This window comes from Selaginella moellendorffii, unplaced genomic scaffold (genome assembly GCF_000143415.4).
Source record: "Selaginella moellendorffii unplaced genomic scaffold, v1.0 SELMOscaffold_40, whole genome shotgun sequence".
Classification (NCBI taxonomy): domain Eukaryota; kingdom Viridiplantae; phylum Streptophyta; class Lycopodiopsida; order Selaginellales; family Selaginellaceae; genus Selaginella; species Selaginella moellendorffii.
Genome location: NW_003314301.1, coordinates 890613 through 913972, shown reverse-complemented (window position 1 = coordinate 913972; position 23360 = coordinate 890613). Strand labels below are relative to the sequence as shown.

At 44.0% G+C, this 23360-nt stretch overlaps 6 protein-coding genes and 1 pseudogene across 11 annotated transcripts; 3 read left to right on the top strand and 4 right to left on the bottom strand.

The window, feature by feature from the left end:
• Window positions 1–9146: 9146 nt before the first annotated feature.
• On the bottom strand, window positions 9147–10327 carry LOC112349634 (DNA repair protein XRCC4-like). Its single transcript, XM_024684387.1, has 5 exons — window positions 10188–10327; window positions 9993–10135; window positions 9781–9909; window positions 9613–9735; window positions 9147–9559 (listed from the first exon to the last, which is right to left on the bottom strand). Exons 1-5 carry the CDS (start codon window positions 10315–10317, stop codon window positions 9203–9205), a joined length of 882 nt encoding a protein of 293 aa, XP_024540155.1. The 5' UTR covers window positions 10318–10327; the 3' UTR covers window positions 9147–9202.
• LOC9660376 (GDP-mannose 3,5-epimerase 2) lies at window positions 10322–11805 on the bottom strand. The gene is made up of 4 exons (XM_002979144.2): window positions 11381–11805; window positions 11219–11312; window positions 11017–11146; window positions 10322–10941 (listed from the first exon to the last, which is right to left on the bottom strand). The coding sequence occupies exons 1-4, from the start codon at window positions 11776–11778 to the stop codon at window positions 10439–10441; spliced, it is 1125 nt and encodes a 374-aa protein (XP_002979190.1). The 5' UTR covers window positions 11779–11805; the 3' UTR covers window positions 10322–10438.
• Window positions 11806–12162: 357 nt separating this feature from the next.
• Window positions 12163–15010, bottom strand: LOC112349556. 3 transcript variants are annotated; one of them, XM_024684151.1, is made up of 10 exons: window positions 14799–15010; window positions 14693–14747; window positions 14335–14465; window positions 13293–14265; window positions 13031–13209; window positions 12924–12975; window positions 12725–12873; window positions 12582–12668; window positions 12401–12529; window positions 12163–12348 (listed from the first exon to the last, which is right to left on the bottom strand). In XM_024684151.1, exons 1-10 carry the CDS (start codon window positions 14979–14981, stop codon window positions 12265–12267), a joined length of 2022 nt encoding a protein of 673 aa, XP_024539919.1. In that variant the 5' UTR covers window positions 14982–15010; the 3' UTR covers window positions 12163–12264. The 3 variants fall into 3 exon arrangements, with proteins under 3 accessions (XP_024539919.1, XP_024539920.1, XP_024539921.1); XM_024684152.1 differs by lacking the exons at window positions 14693–14747; window positions 14799–15010 and having other exon boundaries at window positions 14330–14397; XM_024684153.1 differs by lacking the exons at window positions 14693–14747; window positions 14799–15010 and having other exon boundaries at window positions 13293–14261; window positions 14335–14357.
• Window positions 15011–15083: 73 nt separating this feature from the next.
• Window positions 15084–16214, bottom strand: LOC9633847 (dual specificity protein phosphatase 1). The gene is made up of 4 exons (XM_002979143.2): window positions 16047–16214; window positions 15867–16002; window positions 15493–15613; window positions 15084–15442 (listed from the first exon to the last, which is right to left on the bottom strand). Exons 1-4 carry the CDS (start codon window positions 16143–16145, stop codon window positions 15274–15276), a joined length of 525 nt encoding a protein of 174 aa, XP_002979189.1. The 5' UTR covers window positions 16146–16214; the 3' UTR covers window positions 15084–15273.
• Window positions 16215–16249: 35 nt separating this feature from the next.
• Window positions 16250–16811, top strand: LOC9633846 (annotated as a pseudogene).
• LOC9633845 (DNA excision repair protein ERCC-8) lies at window positions 16636–18683 on the top strand. Its single transcript, XM_024684160.1, has 11 exons — window positions 16636–16741; window positions 16797–16884; window positions 16955–17120; window positions 17180–17422; window positions 17476–17635; window positions 17684–17830; window positions 17899–18033; window positions 18079–18248; window positions 18296–18385; window positions 18439–18504; window positions 18564–18683. The coding sequence occupies exons 2-11, from the start codon at window positions 16871–16873 to the stop codon at window positions 18624–18626; spliced, it is 1254 nt and encodes a 417-aa protein (XP_024539928.1). The 5' UTR covers window positions 16636–16741; window positions 16797–16870; the 3' UTR covers window positions 18627–18683.
• LOC9633844 (cytochrome P450 94A2) lies at window positions 18661–22238 on the top strand. 4 transcript variants are annotated; one of them, XM_024684159.1, is made up of 9 exons: window positions 18661–18774; window positions 18834–18941; window positions 18998–19099; window positions 19151–19394; window positions 19441–19546; window positions 19597–19739; window positions 19793–19893; window positions 19952–20359; window positions 20411–20506. In XM_024684159.1, the coding sequence occupies exons 2-8, from the start codon at window positions 18874–18876 to the stop codon at window positions 19956–19958; spliced, it is 771 nt and encodes a 256-aa protein (XP_024539927.1). In that variant the 5' UTR covers window positions 18661–18774; window positions 18834–18873; the 3' UTR covers window positions 19959–20359; window positions 20411–20506. The 4 variants fall into 4 exon arrangements, with proteins under 4 accessions (XP_024539927.1, XP_024539926.1, XP_024539925.1 ...); XM_024684158.1 differs by having other exon boundaries at window positions 18667–18774; window positions 18990–19099; window positions 19630–19739; XM_024684157.1 differs by having other exon boundaries at window positions 18667–18774; window positions 18990–19099.
• Window positions 22239–23360: the final 1122 nt, after the last annotated feature.

Here is a 23360-nt window from a genome sequence, read left to right as displayed (position 1 = left end):
CGAACTCCATCTCGGGTCCATTTCAAATTCCGTCTCAGGTCCATCTCGGACTTCATCTCGAACTCCATCTTCTTGGACTCCATCTTGGGTCCTTTTATGTCCCTTTTCTAGAGACTCACTTACTGCTTATTTCGTGCTCGTTCCTCGAGTACTTCATTAAGAGTTCTACTCCCACTCTCGATTATCCAAGTCAGAGCTTTTAGTCTAAATGTGTTACTCTTGTTTGGCTTCCATTTCAACCACTACCACGTGGCACCCTTTTGGCTCCACTTTTGGGGCTCTGAGATTTGTGTCTCACAACTCCACCACCCATAGATAAAATTCAATGTCCTCATCGAACGATAAACCATTTTATAAAGTAACACCAACATGTATTACCCTTTCCATCTTTGACACTTAGCCAATATTCGTCAATAGTTTGACACCAAGGCTCACTATGCCTTGTCCATCCTTTAAGGAGCATAGCCTCTCCAACTTAGAAACTCATTCAACCACTTATGGTGGTTCTCTCCTTTTATTAGTTTAGTTCTTGCTAAACCTATTAGAGACACCTTCTTTATTTGAATCTCACTACTCATTCTTGAGTAGTCTCAGTTTCCATCAATATAACCTTTGCACTTTGGAATTTTTAATTTTGACTTCTCGAAATCAACTTTTTAGGTGCCCCTGTCATCTTACATTGCACATATTGTGCAAACTCCACTTCCCCATCCTAGGAAGTTCTCTACTTAAGAGCACTATCATCCTCTTTTTTATTTCTTGCCACTTTTGGCACTAAGTTCTAGTTATCATAATTGATGCTAAAGCTGTCTATGGCCTTATCATTTGGCTACCTTGCCACTCCCTCCCTTAGAGCTTCCACTTTCGCCAAATCAGAGCAGTGTGGAATCCATCCTTGGAAATATATTATCTTTCCCACAATCCGTTAGCATCCAATACTTTAGTGTTCCTGGCCTAACTTTGCTCTTTGGATTTCTTCCTATGATTCCCATGGCTCTTTTCTTAGCCACTAGTCTTTTACTCTTATCTTTTGACTATTGCACTTAACAACATAGGATCACTACTTTCATTCTCAAGGTATTCTTTCGGTTCCATAACAAAGACTTTGCTTTGCCAAGTCTAGAGGGTGTTTACCCCTAGTAAATCTCTTTAGCATTTTCAGCTATTTATTTTAGCATAATACTTGATTATTTTTCGTTCCTTATAGGTTACTTTTGCCCCTTAGGACTATCTATCCATATGATGAGAATACTCATTCATCATTTCAATACACCCCAAACTCCTTAGGTTTGTTCCAACATTTATAAAATGTAACCCTAGCTACTATTTCAAGGACTTGTGTCCTTATCCGTATTTGACCTTCCACGGTTATTAATTCTAGTTTTAAATTCATGAGTACCAACCTCAACTATATAAGGATAATCTTATGACTCCTTTATTATTTTAAAATCTTTATCTTTCTTGTGATCCCAACTATAGTTATTTACCACAACTACATTAGCTAGTTTGCTAAGTCAAATGCTCATCTGGATCACATCCTCAACTCTCTAAAGAAAACCTTATAGTATTCCCAAGATCCCAAAATTATTCCTTTATTGGCCCTTTTGTATCCACCACCTTGCCTACAAGTTCACACATGAACTATAGTGGAAAACTATGCTCTCCCGACTTACTACTCCTCAAGGATAGGCCCACTCCTAGAACCTTCCAATGCCAACACAAGTGGTAATATACTTAAGCACCAATAAAAGTTGGACTAAAGAATAACTTCGATACTAAATTGTAAGCGACTAAATTTTTCATTCTACTTTAGTCACTTAACCACACCCCAACCATTTGGAGGAGTCTCACTTACAACCTCCATAAGTCATATTCTGGACTTGGGGCTTGGCATCCATGCCACTCAACCTTTGCCCTTGGTCCAAGTGCTCCACATGTCCCATCCCATAACCGCCACCTAAAGGTACCACTAATATATTAGCCCGTTACACTAAGGCTATACCTATTCACTTTTGTCACACCGGTGATTCAACACCACCGACATCACAATCCTGTCTCTCAAAAACTGGGCCATCCATCCATGCGTAATCATCCCAAATCCACTCCTTAGCATCCTTAGAACACTTGTAGACATAAAAAATAACCTTCTTCAATATCCCTTTTTCAATCCCCACCAAGTCCCTATCTATCCATGGTCGTGTTCGCTAACATTGCCACTGGGTCAAGGCCCACTGGTCCGACCACTAAGTCCCACTGTCCTTTGAGACTTCCTCACTATGTAACCGTATCCTTGGTCACTACACCAGAGGATTGCCCCTCTTCCTTTTCACAGTCTGGGACTTTGGGACAACATTTCGAAACACCATGGCCCTACACGAGCCTCATGGGTACTCTCCCCACCTTCTGCCTTTAGGTGCTTTAGCCATGGGGCTAGAGTGAGGTTCTATTGAGCCACACCAGGTATCCAAGTAGGTAGTGCCACCCATGCTTGGACTGGGAGTATCAGCCATTCGATCTCCCAAGGGAACTAAAGTTGGCTCTTGAACACTTCACCATGCTACCCTGCTTGTTTGTCCATATTCACTCTAACTTTGGACTCCTCAGTGGATATAATATCATCTAACACCTAGGTATAACCTTCCTAGGTCACACTAGCCTTTTCTGGCTAAACTGGCTCCACTAGGTCCAACCCCTACACTCTCCCTACTATACTTTTGGAACCCCCTGCAGCCCCCCTCTGAGGGACGATTGCTTTGGGCTTTCACTCAACAACCTATATTAGTATTTGGACTCGGACTCAGACTCGGATTCAGACTCGAACTTGGACTAAGACTCGGTCTCAGTCTCGGTCTCGGACTCGGACTCGGACTTGGACTCGATCTCGGTCTCCATCTTAGACTCCATCTCAGGTCCATCTTAGACTCCATCTCGAACTCCATCTCAAATCCATTTCGAACTCCATCTCGGGTCCATCTCGGACTCAGTCTCAGTCTCGATCTACATCTCGGACTTCATCTCAGGTCCTTAGACTCCATCTTGGACTCTATCTTGGGTCCATCTCAGACTCCATCTCAGGTCCTCCACGAGTGAAAGCCTATATTAGTATTTGGACTCGGACTCGGACTCGAACTCAGACTCGGTCTTAGTCTCAATCTCGAATTTAGACTCGGACTCGGACTCAGTCTTGGTCTCCATCTCGGACTCCATCTCGGGTTCATCTCAGACTCCATCTCGAACTCCATCTCAGGTCCATCTCAAACTCCATCTTGAACTCCATCTCGGGTCCATCTCGGATTCCATCTCGGGTCCATCTCGGACTCTATCTTTGGTCCATCTCAGACTCCATCTCGGGTCCTCCATGTGTCATATATTGGTCCTCTTATGTCCCTTTTCTAGAGACTCACTTACTGCTTGTTTCGTGCTCATTCCTGACTCGACTTTCCAAGTCGAAGCTTTTAGTCCAAATATATTACTCTCATTTGGCTTCCACTTTAGCCACTACCACATATATACAACAGCTCTCTCTTGAGCCCTGCTCTCTTAACACCCTACCCTTGGGTTGAGCCTAACTAGAGTAAATTGAATTTAACCTTTTTCCTCTATATTTAAACCTTTATGAATTGTCTTTCGAGTCGTTCCCTTTGGTTGCTTACAATCCACCACACTTTCCTACAAGTTCACAGGTCGAGCCCAACTAAAGCAAATTGGGCCTATCAAATATCAATTTTAACATGTGGTGTGATTTCCTTATCCAACTAACAGAGTCGGACCCCATATTGCTTTGATACCAAATATAAGCTTCTGAATTTAAACTTCCTAAGATGTCACCCAACCTAGTATTATTCAAATCTAATGACACTTAACCCCGAATATCCCAAGACCCTTAACTGATTGGAAAAAAGGGTGCACTCTTTATTTATATATCTTTTCCCTCTATATTTAAATCTTTATAGATTGTCTTTCGAGTCGTTCTTTTTGGTTGTTTACAAAGGGGTTGTAGTGCACGGTTTTTACCTTTTATCCTATAATGATTTACTATAGGATAACCACAGAAGTGGAACCTAAACCCTTCATATGCCACATGTCACATGCCACATGCCATATGCCATGTGTCCAAAGGACAGTGGTGCAAAACTTGAGTTTTAGAGCCTTGGGCCATTGAACGAAAGAACAGTGCCAAACTCCTAAACTAGAAGCCAAAGAGTGAAGGAACAAGACCACGGAATAACTCCCGAGCATACAGCCCAAGAGCGAAGGGATAGAAGCATGGAGTGACTTGGAACAATCCTAGAGTATCCAGTATCTTAATGCCAGGACCAGTACACAAAACAGAGCCAAACAAAGTCTTGTGTTATTTCAACATACTAGTGGCCTAATGCAAGGATATGGGTACTCTACCAACTAGCCTAGTACTATTCAAACCCAAGGATGCTTAACCCTAAATATCCCAAGATCTTTAACCGATTGGAAAAGAAGGTGCACTCTTATTCATGAGCCCTTTCCCTCAAGTATCAGGAGTTAATCTCTGGGACAAGCTCAAAATTTACTAAATATGGAATGTCCTTAGATTGTGAATTTGGACACAGGACGAACACTATTGTGTTTAAAATAATCTCTACATTCTGTAGATGTGCCAAATGAGCGAATCTAGACACTTTCCATAAATAGTATTTGGGACCAAAAGGAAATTAACACAAAGGGCATGATAGCAAGGGTGTTTGGCAAACATAGTAAGCAATAATCATTTAGCGAATATTGAGGGACCAAGCTCAATATCACGAGGGTTCTCAACACTAGCAAGTGCAAGTCAATATCATGAGTTTCTCATCACTGTGTCAAGTCTACTTGACAAATGACAATTTAGGATTTCCTTCTTTAGTGCCCTTCCAGTCTAAGTGCACATGTGATAACTAGTTTCTCAATTAACTTAGGTGGAGACTAATAAAGGGTCTAGCAATACCGACCTCCTGCCATCATGGCAGTAAGGAAAGAATATCTGAAAAGACTAGCTAACAGGTAACTTTCGATACCTGAAGTCACATTCGTGATAAGGGTAGACTTAAGTGACATCTCAAAGAGAAGTTAGGATATATGTAATGGAATATGCTAATCTCCACAAGTACAAAGAGTCTACTTTCAAAATGAAAACCATAATTGGAGAAAATTAACAAGATGGAATATATCATATATAAAGTCATGGAGGGGGAAGGAAAAGCTTCTAAAAAGATTCATTTGTTTTTATTTTGGTTAGCAAAAGATCAACATTCTATGTACTCGTATGTCAATGGCATGTCAATAGCAATTTTATATTGACATAAGCATGTGTAATATTATGTAAGGTGTACTATATATACTAGCATTATGTATCCAATAGATTTAAATGACTTGGCAGGATGATATGCTACCATGAACTAACCCATTAGCTAAGTTGCCTAAGAAAAAAAACACATATAATCAATCACATATTTCTTTCTAGCTCTCTCTTGATCTATTTCTCTTTGTTTTCCTTAATAATTTATGGTTTCATTTAACTTTTATCTTTTGAAGATGGCAGAGCTTAACTGGAGAAACAAGCAACAATTCTAGATCTTGGCATGATGATTGTGGTGTTGATGTGATCTATGTTGGTAAAGCCTTTGCTTGTCTCTATCAAACTGTTTCGCTAATTGTTTTAGAGGTTTTGTCCAGACTAAGTCAGTTTTAGCACCATCAAAATAAAAATATGGAAATTACATTCTTGATTGATCAGCTTTATAGAGCATATTTGGTATCTCTTCTTTAAAATTTATTTATATTTAATTTAATATTATCATGCATTTGTGATCTTTCTGTACCACTGGTGAATTAAACTTCAAATCTTTGCTCATGGGATTTGAATGCTATACACATGGATGGGTATCTAAGATTCTATACCCACGTTTTTGGATTAGTTTCCATCTTAGCCCTATAAAGATAGAGTTTTAAGGACTTTATACTTAGATAAATTTATTTTTTCTTTTTCATTATTTAGTATTTTATTAATAATTTTATTATTTTCCCTTCTCTTGATGACAAGCTCCTGAAAAAGCTTAATAATTTTAATTTACTTGCATAAAAGAATATCTCCATAATTGTCCTAATCCATAGCAAAATATTGCTTTAGAATCTGGTGAATTTATCACATCATCACATTCCACTGTAATTCAATATGGTTTCAGCTCTCTGAATTGTCCAAGACAACTATACAAGATTAGCCTCTAAGATTAAAAAAAAACAAGAAGAAAGGCAGGAAGAAAGAGATAAACATGACTTTTGATTCAGTGCTTTAGTGCTTGCTCAATCAGCTCTTTCTTGATCAGATGCTAGCTCTATAGCTGGAATGAATACCAAAGCAAGCAGAGCTTTCACTTACATGAGCGAATGTGCCCAATGCATTGCACCATGGCATACACTGTCTGAGGCTTAGCCCCAAGCTCATCTAAACAACTGGGTAAGAATATACCTAATTTAAAAAAGGCAAGAGCCTCACTGAATACATTTTATTGTGTGATGTTTAAATATCATCTCCAAACTCACCTATGCAAGATTTCAAAAGGATTGCAGCTTTGTCCACTATGACAAAGGAGACAAATCTTGTTCTTGAGTTTGGAGAAGTTACAATCTTTTAATAAAAAGAAGCTTAGCTCAATAGATTGATCTAAGGTTCTTTTCATAGCTTCTTCTCTTTTTTCCATGCCAATTTCATTATACATGAGAATTATGGACTAGTGCTAAATGTGACAAAACTTTGTGCTTGTAGAAAAGTCTTTTTTTGATGCTTCAGTTCTTTGGTTTTAACTATGGAAGGTGGATAGTCTGTTTAGCTCTTCCTTTGTTTAGAGGCCTTTCTCACACCTTTATGAATGGCCTTAACCACACTGAAGTGATGGCTTCAAGAAGAAACTTTACTTAACTCTTGGGAGATTCTAGGTATATGGCATTGAAGGGATTTCTAAACAGAGGTCATGGATAAGGCTTGATCACTATAAGATATTTTTTATTTTTCTTTTTCAAATTCCAAGCACAAAAAAATTGATGCCTTTCTTGAAATTAAAGGTGATACAGTATGCCTGTCAATATGGTTTTCATTCCATGCATGGTTTTTTTTTTAATTCTTTTACAGTATAGTAGAACTGAATATAGCAAGCAATATACATAACATATGGTTCTGTGAATCAATATAGTTTCTACTAGATAACATATAATTTTCTTGAAAATTATTTTAAAACTATGTTTTTAATGTAAAACTTAATGTTAATGTTTTTTCTGTATATAATTTATGTTCTAAACTAGAACATACTATGGTTTTTAATATAGATATACTCTCAAGCACTATTATAGAACTAGAACATAATCTAGTTTTTATATATATAACATTATGATGTTTTATATGTAATAAAAAATTGGAACACAATATGGCTTATAATATAGACATCAAAAAGTATTTTAAAAATAGAACATAATCTAGTTTTTCATATAAATTCTTGAACAGCAGACCAGCCAGCATGGTGTGGAGTGTGTTTTTTTCCTTCCAAAACTCATTTTCAACGATACACAGTTACATATTCTCTGTGACAATATTATTTTGCCAAAAGCATCGGTTGTGCCATTTTGCAAACAAACAATATCTCTAACCAAAACTTATGATGTGAAGAATCATGTTGCAACACTGGATGATCCCTTGGTGACATCTTCTCTAGTCTCACCATACATGCTTGTCAGGCAACAACTAAATGGTCACTTTATTGGCATGCAAAATGTCATGCCTGTTGGTAGCAAGTTCCTTGGCATTTTTAAAAAGGTGACAACCAAATCAACCTGATAATCAGCCCAATTCATAATCTCTTCTTAAGAAAAATGCTGCATATGATCCCATTGCTCATCGTGTTGGTGCAACACTCCAGAAACTTAATGGGAGCTAGATGACTTGAACAAAAACTAAAGAGAAATAATAATCAAAATAAATAATCTAATGAAGAGCTTTCTTTTGTATGGGGAAATCAGTGAAGATGCCATCAACGCTAATCTTGTCTAGCCAAAAATCAAACTCTTAATAATGGAAGTCCTTGTGCAAGAAATGATACTCATTCTGGAATGTCCAAGGATGAACTTGCAAGCCTCTTGTGTGTGCCTTGTCAACCAGATCGCTCAGCACTAACAGGCTGCTCTCACTTGAGATTTGGCTTGTACTCATCACAGGCACGATACTATCTTTATATGGTGCAATTACAAACTTACTGATGTAGTCGAGGTATTCGTCTGAAGTGAGCTCCTCTAGAGTCTAGAAAATACAGTCCGAAGTTTAGCCCAAGTCTAGTCCACTTCATCACTAATTTATACCTGGTGCGAGTCCTTCGTTAGTTTTGAAGCTTCATCCATGAGAAGGGATTTGGGACTGTCTGTGAGATTAGCCATGTAAATTAGTGACAAAGGAGCAAACCAGTGAATAATAATCAGCTTGGTCAGCCATTCATCCGATAGATACGATTCTTTGTATCCGAATTTGTGAAGAGTCCATCTGCCAATACATTTAAGCTTACATGTTGGTTGACATGCACTGGACATTGAAGTTGAAGGCAAAATCATAACTGGACACTTTGTCAGTGAGTCAACACTTCCGACTTTGGGTGTTTTTGTTTTATTTTTCTTGGGACAGTTGACGTTACATTGAAGGAGCTTAAAACAGTTCGATTCAAGCAGAGGTTTTCATTCCGCAACCAGGATTACAGTCATGATATAACATGAATGCTTTCAGATAATCAAATTTGAAGAAATCCATTGCACTAAATGCCCCGCAGGCTGCTGGCATCTATCCTGAAATCAATGGCTTTCCTGTCTGCAAACTCGATATGATCTGTAGTGTTATCATGGAAACATTTGAAGACGCCATCTTTTGTAGCCAATATATCTGTTTCTCACCTTCCTCAATTTCTCTGCAAACAAATACAAATGTTTTGATTTTTATTTTATTTTCAGCCACAGATTGTTCAGAGAACTCATCAGGGCACCCGCGATGAGTAAGATTCAAAGCCAGGCCGAAAGGTTTCTTATGCAAAGCCCTTGAACTCAATGCCACATTGATAAAAAAAGTACCAACTTCATATTGAAAAGAAAAGAAAAAAGCTAGCTATAAGGGTTTAATCAATTAATATATAACATATATACAGAGTTTAAGGTATTAGAACTATAAAAGCTTCCTTTTTCGAGGAATACTGGTATAGTTCGATGAGCTTCGTAGCATCAAACTATCGTCTCTTGGAGTTTGCTTCAAGCTCGTTGCTGTGGATGGACTCTCCGGAGCAATGGGACTCTCGGGAACGATCTCTCGTTGCTTGAGTTTGGGGGAGATACTTTGTTGAGAGGGAGATGCCGCCATTCTAATGGAGGATTGATCATCATCCTCTTCGTCACCATTGTCTTCTCTGTCGGTAGCCTCTTCTTCTTCGTCATCGTCTCCGCTGCTTGATCGTCTAGACGGTGTAGGAACGGCCAATTGGAGCTCGCGAAGCTTGGCTTTCTTTGAATTGAGCAAGGCCACAAACTGGAGAGATGTGCTCGTCAATCACACAAGCCAAAGTTTACAGGCGATCTTACTTTGCGAATAAGCTCCTCCTCGGATTGGTTCTTTTCTTGAACGAGTCTCTTGTTTTGCTCCAGATATTTATCAACCTCGGCTTTCATGCTGTTAAATAGTCTCGTCTTGTTCTTGAGCTCCTCCTGCACAGAAAGGCTCTCAATCTAGAACTCGAAAGAGTCACGTACTCTTATCTTCGTGTCTGCCTCTAGAACAAAGTCTAGAATCTGGCAATTTATCGCTTTGGAATCCGCTGATTTTATCAGCTTCCAGCGCGATTCCAACGTGGTTCCAGCTCTCTGGATCGTCCAAGACAACTATACAAGATCAAACGACAGAGCCTTCGAGATCAAACAAGAAGAAAGGCAGGAAGAAAGAAAGAAAAACAATCGGTTCTTACTTTTGCTTCATTACTTGAGGGAGTCTCAAGCTTATACACGGACGAAGCTTGGTGCTCGCTCAATCGGCTCCTCACGTCTCGGAGATAATCGGCCACGGATTGATCCCACTGGCTAGCCCGGTCCTCGATCATGTCGCGGGATGCTACACAGAGCTCCAGAGCCGGAATGAGGGCCAAAGCCAAGATCTCACTTACGCGAACAGCTCCATGCCTGGAATCCATCCGAAACATCCAGCGTGAAGGCGCCCGGCGTCCATTGCACCCTCGCGTACACCGATCGATCGTCCTGGAGACGCAACCTCGCGCAAGTTACTTCTCCCTCCATCCAAACAAGCAAGCCCTAAACCTCACGAATATACCTTTAGGGTAATAATATTCCTCCAATTTAAAAAAACGAAACTACATTGAAATTTTTGCGTTCTTTTAGATTCAAAAATGTTATGGATTTACTCCTTTCCGTCGGCCTTCCTGAGAGAACCAAGCTGGACTGGAGCTTGAGTTCCCACAACCTTGGAGGAGCTGTAACCCGCAAGTAAGTCTTGAGATCCCTCGCCAATTTCCTTGTCAAGCTGCTCCTTAATCCACGAGTAAGTGATCCGCAGCCCATCTTTCAATCGCATCGAGGGAGCCCATCCGAGTTTCTCCTTGATCAAACTGTTATCCGAGTTTCTCCCGCGAACTCCCTCCGGCCCAGGTATATGGCGGATCGGGATTTGCTTCTTCTCAAATCCGAGTATGATCTCCGCCATCTCGTTCATGCTCACCATCTCGTCGCTTCCAATGTTGAGCGGCTCCCGGAAATCGGACTTTGTGAGTCGCAAGACGCCCTCCACGCACTCGTCGATGAAGGTGAAGGATCGCGTCTGCATTCCATCGCCCCACATCTCAAACGAATCGGTGGAGGTCAGAGCCTTTCGACAAAACGCAGCCGGAGCCTTCTCTCGTCCACCTGGTTTTGAAACAATCTCAGTTACTCCCACTCAGGCTAAAGAAGAAAGAAGAAGATCTCAATCTATGAACTCACCTTTCCAGGTCCCAAAGGGCCCATAGATGTTGTGGAATCGTCCAATGCGGCACTCGATCCCAAAATCCTTGGTGTAGTGCTTGCACAGCTCTTCAGTGCACAGCTTCTCCAGTCCATAGGCATCTTGGGGCTGCAAAGTGCAAATTTTTTCAGATTCCCCACAAAAGAGAAGAAGTTTTTTTTTTTTTTTTCTTTTTCATACTTCTGCTGGCCATGCATCTGACTCCTTCAAACTCACGTTAGTCTCCAGCTGCTTAAACTCGGGGTAAATGCATGCACTGGACGCATAAAAAAATCTGGAAGCCAAGCGAGAGAGTGAGCTCCAAATCCTTGGGAAGAACAACTTAGAAACATCACAGGCTACCTCTTGACTCCATTGATCCGGGACGCCTCGAGCATGTTGAAACTGATCATGGTGTTGTTGAAGAGAATCACAGAGTGATTGGACTGGATGAATCCCATTCCGCCCATGTCCGCCGCGAGATTGAAGACGTGATCCACGCCCCTTGTCACCGCCAAGCAATTCTCCATGACGCGCAGATCCACGAGATGGAATTCGTGGCAAAACATGTCCTCGCTCATGTGCTCGTTCTTCTTCCAGTCGGACGCGATCACGTAGTGTCCCTCCGCCTTGAGCCGCCGCGCTATGTGCGAGGCGATGAATCCTCCAGCGCCGGAGATGGAAATCCGGAGCTTGGCTTGGGGCCAATACGCCTCGCGCTCTAGCTCGGCTCCTACGGTGTAAGCTCCAAAGCACTCCATTACACACAATGCTTTTTCTATCCTTTCGCTCTTCATACCCCTACTTATGCTACTGAGGCGATGGGCAAAGCTCAAGATAAATATCGATGTGATAAGGATCAGCATCATCAAGATGTATCCATCTTGGTCCCGCCGGGCGCCAAGATGTCGCGGCACCAGGGCCGCGTCGTCAATCAGCTCTTCCCGGTCGTCAATCTCCGCCTCGCGGTGAAGCGCTGCCCCGATGGAGCCCTGCCGGTGGAGGAAGGGTTCGTGGTCCAGCAGGGCACCAGGGCGGAGTCCTACTACATCACTCGTTCCAGGAATCAGGCCAACCTTTCCTATTATATAATGCCAAAAGGAAAAATAGGAAAACCTTTCTTACCTTTTTCAACGAAAAAGGTAAACCTGAAAGATTTTTCCACGATTTTATTTTATTTTTGTCTAGGAAAAAAAATACACCTTTAGGTGATGAGTTAATTCAAGTTACCAACGAATCTACTTTTGTTACGAGCTTTCTTGGGTCATTTCTTTTACACGCTGATGAGTTAGCCTCCTGTTCATCTCGAAAACCAGTCTCATGCCGCCCACCTGTGAAAAACCAAAGGTAAAAACATTCCAGGCAGATGGTAAATTTTAGGACCTCGATTAGGCAACTAGAGCTTAGGATCGCGCGTTGGCCAGTGAAAACTAGAACATCGTTCACGTACAACACCTTCTTTCCCAGGTTTTTCAGATGGAACATCCCATCTTCGTTTAGCTTGATGCTTGCCTGAAAATAAAGCCATGGTGAGAGCTGCGACAGAAACTTGGAAACTACAAACCTGCTTTCTGGAAACTCTGTTTGCTGGGCCCTCCTGTGCGAGATCGACATCAACGACGTTTCCTTGCGTCCGTCTACCGATCGAAACCTTGGATGCAAAGTGTGAGCCAAGCGTGAAGCTGAAAAGCAGCCATTCTTGCAAACCTCGTTGGCCACCATGAGATACTTCAAGTGGTATCCGTAGAGCATGGCAATGGCGCCTTTACGAGTGAGGTACCGTTGCATCACGGCGTTTACACTCTGCTCCAACCTTAGAATGGTCATTTGATGTTGTCCATAGAAACGCTTTGATTCTATGTAATACACACACAAGCCATGTAAGTACTTGCAGATAAAGTTTTACCTGCCCTTGCGGAGAGTTCATTGTCACCTGGATCCAAGTCCATGTCTAGTATCTGCAGAACAGATAACGAAGAATGTGTGAGTGTTCTAATGCAAGTTAGAAATTACCATGGTCTCAACATCCGAGAAACGAGCGATTTCATTGTCGCTTTCGACTTCCGGAGGGAGTTCTTGAATGCCCGTCGTGACTTCCAGTTCGTTGTCTGTGCAAGTCCCCGCCTTTGGAGCCGAGTAATCGGCTTCTAGCCCGCCTGTCGTCTCGGTTCCGGGCTCTATCTTCACGTTTGCTGGGAAAACAACAAAGCAGAAAATCAAAACAAAACAACACAAAACCAAAAAAGGATTTCAATAACCCACAGAGATTGTTTACCTGAGGCAAAACTTGTGTAGCTGCCGCCTTCGATGATCGGCTTTTCACTGGTTTCAGCCGTCTCGTCGTCTGCTCTGTCGAGACAGTCCGAAGACCTCATATCACTTGTGCAGCCTCTGCCGTCCTCCGGTGAGCTAGGCACGCGCTCGGAAGAAGGGGAGGACATAGCTCCAAAGGCCGATATCTCTGTCTCTTGTGTGTTGAAGGAGCAGACGAACTTCTCCTGGACGACTGAATCTGTGCGTGATTTCTTCGGCTTCCGGAAATAGTCGTCTTCCTCTTCGTCTGACGAAAGTATGACGTATGGCTCGGGATTGCCATTGACGTCCAAGTTGGAAGACGAAGGCATGCGTTCACCCGAAATGGTTGCATGAAGCTCTTTCTTGGCATCTCCAGTCACGTCATTTTCGGCAGCTCCATTTGGTTCGTCAAGCTTCGTTTGAGATGATTTTTCCGGGGCTGCTAGCATCACGGGGCTGAGTGAACTCTCAAGCGAGACTTCGTCCTTGGCATCCTGCTGCGTTTCCAGTTCAGATTCACCAGGGAAAGCTCCAATGACAGCTCCAATCCCTCCGGTAGCAAGAAGATCGACCATCTGAGAGAAAGCGTGATCGTCCGGATCAACTAGCATGTCCAAGTCGTTCTCTCCAAGGTTGATCTGGCTTCCACCGTCGGCGACGCCATCAAGCACGCCTTTGTCATCTGCCAAGCCTCTCTTTCTCTTGTAGAAAGTATCACGGACGCTCTTCTGCCGCCGCTTGTGCACGAAGTCCTGGAGCTTTTGCTTGTTGGGAAACATGAGCCGCATGGACTCCAAGAACGACGCTTCTGCCTCTACCATCCGGATGGCCGCCTTGGACGAGATCTCCGGATCGTAAAGAAGAGCTCTCCATCGCTCCCGGAGCTCTCGAACTGTGTAACGACGTGAGAATCGCATGGCACCTTTGGCAAGAGCTTCCATGGCCGCGCCTGCCTACATGGAAAGAAACCCAACGTAAAGACATGCTTGTTTCATGCTGAAACTGCGAGCAGCTCACTTTACCTCCATTGCGTTTCTAAGAAGAAGATCATCTTCCACGGTCCAGAGGCTAAAGTCTGGCGGAGGGCCACTCTCCGCGACTACACCACCAGTGAGAACATGAGGAGCAGCAACCTTGGCAGCTTTCTTCGCAGCTACGAAGATCCAAAGAACAAAAAAAAAGAAGCTTGAGACAATTAGCTAAGCGTCGACAAGAAAGAAGAACAATGCCAATGGTCGATCCAAAAAGAAACTCGGACAGCCCAAAGAAAAGTCTAGAGAATGTAAGAACTTAAAGCGAAAAAGAAACAAGAAGATATGACACAGTGTATGAACTTTCGAAAACAAGGCACCAAGAAAAAAAAATCTTCTATCACAGTACCTTCGCCAGAATGGGACTGATCTTCCTCGTTGGATTTGTATGGTTCATCGGCGCCCTGGAGAGCGATTGGAGTGAGCTACATTAGCTAGAGACGGAGAGAACGAACCTGTAATCTCAAAATATCATCCAAGGAGGAGAAAGGGGCCTCTCGATCTATGTCGGGATACATATCGGGCAGCGGCACAAGCTTCATCCCTTCCCGAATCTCCTCCATGTCGACTTCGTCGTCCATGTCGCTCAGGAATCCATCGCCGAGATCCTCCCTGTGAAACAAGAGCCGATCGTCCATCCTGCTGCGCGATTCCGGAGCCCTGGTGATGGAGAAATCGCTGCTAGCGATCGATTCGCGGCCTTCGCGCGGAAAAACCCTAGCTAATCAAAGCGGTGAGTGTTAAATATCAAAACTTTTGTTATATTGTCTGTGTGTTTGTGGTAGAACAAAGCTTTGGATCGTCCTTTTCTATGGAACTTTAGATACTTTCATCTCTCGCGAAGAGCTTCTGCAACCAAGGAAAACGAGAAAAACTCGATCAGGAGCACCGAGAACTGCGAGGAGAAAAAGGGGAGGAGCGAGGAGAGATTTAAATGCTAGTGCCTGGATGCAAGCGGAGCTGCTGCTCGAATCGCTGGAGCTGGAGAACAAATCCGGGATTGGGCGACGCTTCCGGACGCTTGCTCTTGACGAGCTCCAGCGCTCGCGAGAGGTTCCATCTGTGAGATTTCATGAGGTAAGCCACGATCACTGTGACACTGCACAAAAGGGTAAGTTTCCTGGACTGAAAAAAACGAAAGTTACAAACCTTCTAGATCTTCCGGCAAAACAATGTACTAAAACTGCTCCACCGGAAGCTTTCGCTTCGTCTATAAACGCGAAGCAATCGTCAAAATGGCTTGCTAAGTTGGAGTCGGCACTGTCCAGTACTGGAAAAACAAGGAACACGAGCAAAACATAAGAAAACCAAAGCAAGATCATAAGAAAACCAATACAAAGAACATAGAACACAGAGAACCATGGGATAACCTTGAGAAATCTAGAGATATGACAGGAACTTGCATTCTTAGCAAGAAGAAAGAACATGATCGAGCAAGAGATAGACGAGAACTCGCGGTCTTAGCAAGAACAAAGAACAAGTCTAGAACAAAGCAAACTATGAGAAGAACTTTTACTTCATACCTTCTACACGCTTATACTTGAAATCCCGGGTGAAAGGCATCTCGAGAGCGTTGGCAATGGTTAGAATGTGAGTGATTTGCACATTCTGGAGTGCTGCTTTGTGGAACGCTGCGCCGATCGATCCGAGATAGAGCCCCTAAGAGAAGAAATCCGTGAGAGGAAGCGCCAGAGACAATGTACCTGCTCGATCTCGCAGGGGAGATTGTCATTGCGAAGATACTTTGCTAGAAGGTAGGCGCGAAGGAATTTGGCTACTCTCGGCTGATCCAGGTGATTCATCGTCGACAAAATAGAAAACCCTAACCTGGAAAATCTTCTCTTTTTCTTCGCAATATTTAGGGTTCTTGAGAAGAGTAAAGCGAAATTTAGGGCTCTTGATCGCTATGGCGCTTGCCATGGCCCCGAGGATGCGATGCCTCTACATTTTCAACAGGAATGGCATGTGCTTGCACTACCACGTCTGGCTGCGATCGCTGATGACGCTGAGTCCCCAGCAGGATCAAAAGCTCATGTTTGGAATGCTCTTCTCGCTCAATTCCTTCACGGCCAAGATCGATCCAGTGAGGTGAGGGGGATTCTCGCTAGATCTGGTGAAAATTTGGTGATTTTCAGCTCCGGGAAGGAGAACAATCCGCCGTGCTCCTTCTATAGCTTCCGGACGAACACTTACAAGCTACATTTCATGGAGACGGCGTCTGGGATCAAGGTAATGCGCGCTTGTAGCTCCAGGCTTAGTTTGTCTTCTTCTCGCAGATCATTCTCTTGACAGATCCCAGGATTGGAGATCTCCGCGAGGCTTTGATGCACATCTATAGCAACATCTACGTCGAGTACGTCGTGAAGAATCCTCTCTACTCTCCCGGCCAGCCTTTCAGGTCGATCCAAATCTCTTCTCCCTCGCTCTTGTGGTCGTCTCAATCGTTCTTCCAGATGCGAATTGTTTAACATGGCATTGGATCACTACGTCAAGACCTTGCAATAGTGCCACGTCAGGACCACGCAGAATGCCACCTGGCAGGTACTGTGCCACGTGGAAAGCTGTTTTATATTTGTATTTTAAAAGTCTTAAAACACGTAATTTCTTTTAGGGTTTATGGTGTGGCGCCAATGTGGAGTGGTCTTCGAGAGCGCGAGCTCGGGGCACCGCCATGGCGCTACGCTGCTTCTGTTCGCCGGATGAGATCTCACGCATTGGAGCTGTGCAAGACCAAGGATGTGATTTCGTCTGGCAGAGGCGCTGTGAACAGCTTGCAGGTATTTGGATCGGTTCTTTCATTTTCAGTTTGAAAATTACTGTGTAAATCTTGTGCTAGATTGATCCCGTGGAAGCTAGATATATGCTTGCTGGCAATGGAAATGGATCGATCAGTGTCTATGACATATCACAGCCAACGACGGTGGAGCATTACTCTCAAAAGCACGAAGCTCTCTTTTCTATTGACAAAGCCCATAGGTACTCCGTTTCATCAGTTCGATGGTATCCAGTGGACACTGGAATTTTTATCTCTGGCTCGTTCGACAAGCATATAAATGTTTGGGATGCAAACACTCTCGAGGTTGGAGACCTTTTCTTTGTTGGTTTCTGATTCACTGAATCGTTCTTTTGTAGGTGCTGATGCAATTCAAAATGCCAGGGAAGGTTTTCGGTGTAAGCATGTCACCCGTTTCTACGACTCACATGCTTATAGCTACAGGCACGGAGGACTATCGCATAAGGCTTTGCGATATATCTTCTGGTGCTTTCACCCACACCCTTAGCGCTCACCGAGGTATTCGAGATTGTGTTTGTCCCTGCAAAACCTTTCCTGTACTTGCAGATGCTGTTTGGGCGGTGAAATGGTCTGCATCTTCCGAATGGATTTTAATTTCCGGAGGTTGTGACGGTGCGATCCGGTTGTGGGACATAAGACGTGCGGGTTGCTTCTATGTTCTTGACCAGCATCGTTCTTCTGCTTCTCAGGAAGGTAATTGTTTCCTTCTCGTTCTCTTTTGTTTTGTCTACTTTTTGAAGCCACTGAAATCAGTAGAGCAGCGAAAACTTCTAAGGATGCCACTCCTGGACGAGTTCATCCAGGCTTGACTTCGGCTCTGGACCGTTCCACGGCGCACTATGGCACAGTGACATCGCTCCAGACAAGCCGCGACGGACACTACCTTCTTAGTGCGGGTACGGCTTCGTTTGTTTTGTTTCTTTACTTTCGAAAATCATAAGAACACAATGTGCCAGGCAGTGATTCCAGAGTCAAGCTATGGGACATAGAAAGGGGCTGCAATACTCTTGTGAATTACGAGGCAACAAACATAAATGGAAACCTGACGTGCGAACTTGAGGTCTCTGGAGACAAGCCACTGGTGTTCGTTCCATGTCTAACCTCGATACAGGTACGACGTATCCTATCCCTCTATTCGGAATAATTCTCTATTTTCAGGTGTACGATATGTTGAGCGGTCGCTTGCTTTCCACCTTAAAAGGACACTATGAACTTGTAAAGTGCTGTGCTTATCACAGTCAATCACAGGTATGATATCGTTTCTCTGTTTCCTCGAGAAGCTATACTTTTGTTTCTCCCAGGAACTCTACAGCGGAAGCAATGATCGTAGAATACTCGTTTGGTCTCCAGAACAGTCGGTTTCCGAGGTGAGCACGGCATCTTTGTGGTGAAAAACAGGAGATATCGATGCGATTTTTTCTTTCAGGACGAAGCTCTTGGGACTATTGCGGCTCAAGTGCAAGCCGACGAGGACAATTGGAGCGATTGACTAAAACTATATTTTTTGTAACATTAACTAACGGTTGAATTCAACTCTTATTTGGCCTCTCGTTTTAGGTCTCATGGAAGAAGAAGTCGCGTACTACTCCAAGGATTTTGATTGGAATGATCTGCGCGAAGAGGTGGAGAGCGCACAGGTTGGGCTTACATTATATTGTTTCCTTTTACTGATCAATGGCTTGTTCTCTTTGACTAGGATTTGGCTCGCGTAGAAGAGAAGGCAATTTCTAGCGAGCATGCCTGTACTGCAGCCTTGGCATGGGAGAAGTTTCACAGCCGACACTCTCAAGGCATCTTCTTTAAAGTAAGCATCAGCACTGCACTGTTGCCTTACGGGCTTTCCACATTGCAGGAACGTAGGTATCTTCTCAAAGAGTTCCCTGAGCTTGGAAGATCTAATCAAGAGTTCACTGTTCTGGAGGTTGGATGTGGAGCTGGAAGTTCGGCCATTCCGATCCTGAGGTTTGTTGTTGTTTGCTATTCCCTCTTACTGAAGGACGTATTTTGTTCTAGAGCAACAACAACCGCGAGAGTGTATGCTTGCGACCTCAGTGAGGCTGCCGTGAGCCTCACAAACAAAATGGGAGAGAAAGCTTTGAATGAGCAAGCAAAGTCGAGGCTTTGGACTTTTGTTTGCGATCCTTCCTGCGAGGCACTTCCGGCGTGGCTGGCTTGTGACGCCTGTCGAGCCTCCGACTTTGGTATCAAGAGCTCCCTTGTAAGCTGCTGCGAAGGAGGAGCAGATTTCATCACGCTGGTAAGCCTGAAATTGTCTTGCAATTAAAACTGATTTGTCTTTTCAGATTTTCTCTCTTTCCGCGCTGGCAGATCTGGATCAAATGAGCAACCTTCTCAAGGAATGTTGCTCTGTACTCCGACCCGGTGGAATGCTTCTCTTTCGAGATTATGGTATGCTATTTCTCCGTGAAATAGTAAGACTCACGGTGGCAAGCCTACAGGCTTGTATGACATGACGATGTTGAGATTTCCAGCAGACCAAAAAGTAGCTGCTAATTGCTATCGCCGTTTCGATGGTACCTTGTCGTATTTCTTCTCATGCGAAGCCGTGCGTGATCTCTTTACGGGTGCTGGACTGCTCGAGGTAAAACGAGGCTTGTTTCCTTGTTATTTTTATTCTGTCTGTTCTTTTTCCAGGTTGAACTGGAGTACTGCTGCATTAAGCTGGTGAATCACAAAACTAAAGTTCCTATGAAGCGAGTCTGGGTTCACGCAAAGTTCATGAAGCCTGACCATACGTAAGCAACTCCAGTTTCTAAGAATTCACTCCTTGATTTGAACGACTTGCTCTTTCAGTAAATAGAACATAGAACCTCTGACAAAACTCGAGTTAATCGTCATCAGTTCTTGCTGGCCGGGAAGGACACAACTGCTCCTGGTTCTTCTGGGTGCTTTCAACCCGTGAGAAATTATCAGAGTATACTGGCGAAGGTAAATTCTCTTACGACGAGCTCTACTCGCAAGCAGCTTTGTGAGGCTGTATCCTCCCATATGATACTACAGTCGTCCGGATGGAGAAGATAAGAAATGCCTCGAGTTTAAGGCCGAGAGATGGATCAGTGCGAGTCCATTCAAGTTTCTAGTGTTTCTGGCTGAGCCGAGAGTCAAGACGATGAAGCAACTCCGGTACCAAAATTGAATTTCGGGTGGAGGAAATAGAAGAGCTCTCAACAGAAAACATGGGTCATTCCAAACTTCAGCAAGGTACTAGAAATCTAGATTTCTTTTGTAATGACTTGACTTGGTGACTTTCAGATCCACTGGTACGCACCGTCTCAAATGACTGCCGTGTCTCTTATCGTATGGCAAAGTAGCTTCTTCGAATCTTTTTCTTTGGCTGGCTTTTCTTCCCTTGTGACTTGGGTTTTCAACTGGTCAGGGCGACTGACATGCGTCACTCTTTTTCTGGGCTTTCAGCATGAACCAAGGTATGTTGTGGAGCTTGAGCTTTGTTCTTGCGGCAGCGGTGGGCTGGATAGTCCGGAGGACGATTCAATCAAGAGCCGACTCGCAACGAACAGGCGGTCCAGTACTTTATCCAGTGGTTGGGAATGTGTTCGACTTCCTTCGCAACAGCCACAGGTTTCTGGAGTGGTCGACAGAGTATGTGATCAACTCTCCCTCCAATACTTTCACCACTGGGAGGTTTGGCAGCACTTTCAAAATCACTGGCAATCCCGCAACTGTGGAGCACATCTTGAAGACCAACTTTGAGAATTATCCCAAGGGAGAACACCTGAGGCAGAGCCTGACCGACTTGCTGGGAGATGGTATTTTCAATGTCGACGGGGAGCTGTGGAAGATTCAGAGGAGACTTGCGAGCTTCGAGTTCACAACGAGGTCACTGAGGGAGTTCCTCATGGATTCCCTGGCGGACGAAGTTCACAGCCGGTTACTTCCAACTCTTGCCAGTGTTTCCCGGGACGGGAAGGAGATCGACTTACAGGACTTGTTCATGAGGTTTAACTTCGACAACATTTGCAAGCTCTCTTTCGGTGTTGATCCGGCGTGCTTGGATCCATCGTTTCCGGAGGTGAAGTTCGCGCAGGCATTTGACAAGGCAACGACGCTTAGCACGCTGCGGTTCCAAAAGATCCATCCTCTGGTGTGGAAATTAATGCGAGCTCTCAACGTTGGACCGGAAAGAGAACTCAAGGAGGTGCTGGATGTGGTGAACGAGTTTGCAGTGTCAGTGGTCCAGAAGCGGCGAGAAGAAAAAGGAAGGGTCAACCAGGACTTGCTCTCGAGGTTCATTGGACTCGACTCGACGAGCTTCTCTGACGAGTTTTTGCGGGATATCATCATAAGTTTCGTGCTCGCCGGCAAGGACACAATAGCGGTGTCACTCTCGTGGTTCTTCTGGCTGCTCTCGAATCATCCAGGTGTTCAGCAGGAAATCATCAGGGAAGTCGGGAGTACGAAAGGGTCAAACAGGCCATTCACTTACAAAGAGCTTCGGGACATGGTCTACTTGCAAGCAGCTCTGTGCGAATCAATGAGGCTCTATCCCCCAGTACCGATTGACACAAAGGTCGTGAAGAACTCGGACGTTCTCCCGGATGGTAATTGTGTGGAGAAGGGGATGAAGGTATCGTATCACGTCTACGCTATGGGAAGGATGGAGAGCTTGTGGGGGAAGGACTGCCTCGAGTTTAAGCCCGAGAGATGGATCCAGGATGGCCAGTTCGTCGAGGTGAGTCCATTCAAGTTTCCGGTGTTTCAGGCCGGGCCGAGAGTGTGTCTGGGCAAAGAGATGGCCATGCTACAGATGAAGTATGTGGTGGCGGCTCTGGTACCAAAGTTTGAGCTTGTGGTGGTGGGAAAAGAAGAGCCTTGCTACGGTATCAACATGACGCTGATCATGAAAGATGGACTTCCCGTTGTTCCCAAGCTTCGTTAGTCTGAGATGTGGCGCCAATATTCCAAATCTTTTAGACATGAAAACATTTTCAAAGTTCAACAAACAGTCAAACATACGGGGAGTCAACTGAAGGAAAGTTTTGGATAACTCAATTCCAGAGCTCGTGAATGATGTGTACCATTTTGGAAGCTGGTGAATAACGCAATGTTTGTTTAAGGGGAACTCGCCACTGAACCAAAATTCACGACTTCAACACGTCTCTAATGCACTCGTATATGTTGAGGGTGGTCACTCCGTCACAGTAACCTATGCAAATTGTCTTTAGATTTGGAAGGAACAAGATGCAGAAGAGGAGATTTCAAGGAACCCCAATCAATTTTTCACAATTCCCAAGGGAGAGGTTTGACAATGTCAGCATGGGAAACATTGGAGAATTGGAGTATTATGTTCCAAGTCAAATCCATAGTCTTTAGAGTTTTGAGCTCTCTAATGCTATGTGGCAAACTTACCACCCCAGGGTTACTTAGGCACAAAACCGTAATGTAGTTAGAGTGCAATGGGGATTATAATCCGGGAGCAAGCAAGTGGTGCTTGAAACTCTGACCTTGTTCTGCATAGGTAGGGGGGTATTTTCAGAAATTCTACACCCAACGAGTGAAATCTTGTTGTAGTTACTGAAGGCATTCCCTGGAATGAGACCTTTCAGCCTTGAGGTAACCCTTCCAAGGGGCATTTGTTCCAGGGTGTGTAAAGGAAGAGCTCTTTTTCTTCAGTGATAAGTGCATGACGTTCAAGTGCGACGTCCAAGGCGACTTAACAAGCCAGATTTTTACAGTTTGCTTAGAACATAGTCCCAATCTTGTGTGCCTGCCATTCTTCTGCCAATTACCTTCAGGAGCAGCACACTTGCCCACAACTCACTCCACTACTACCTTACTTGAACTAGCAAGTTTCTGGTTTGGGAATGCGTGGACTGTGAACAACTTTTCCCAAGAGCCCCATCTCTGTTTTGATTGCACCTCTGCTGCCAAGCACATCAATTTTTCGGCTGGTAATAAAGATCTTGCTTCCAGTCTCTTCCACCACACCAAACAGACCGGATTTCCAGACATTATCCAACACCAGCAAGCACCTTTTCCCTGCAAGCCCCGTTTCATTGCTGGTCCGACCTTCTAGTCTGATTAGTTTGGCAAGCTCGTGTTGCTTTGCTTCCATCAGAGGAAATACAAACCATGTTGCATGCAGTTGTGATAATCTTAGGAATGGTTAGCCACAAAACTGGATCGAAATGCACCTTGACTTGGTCATTGTCAGGAGTGTTTTTCCAGCACCTCCTACCATGTT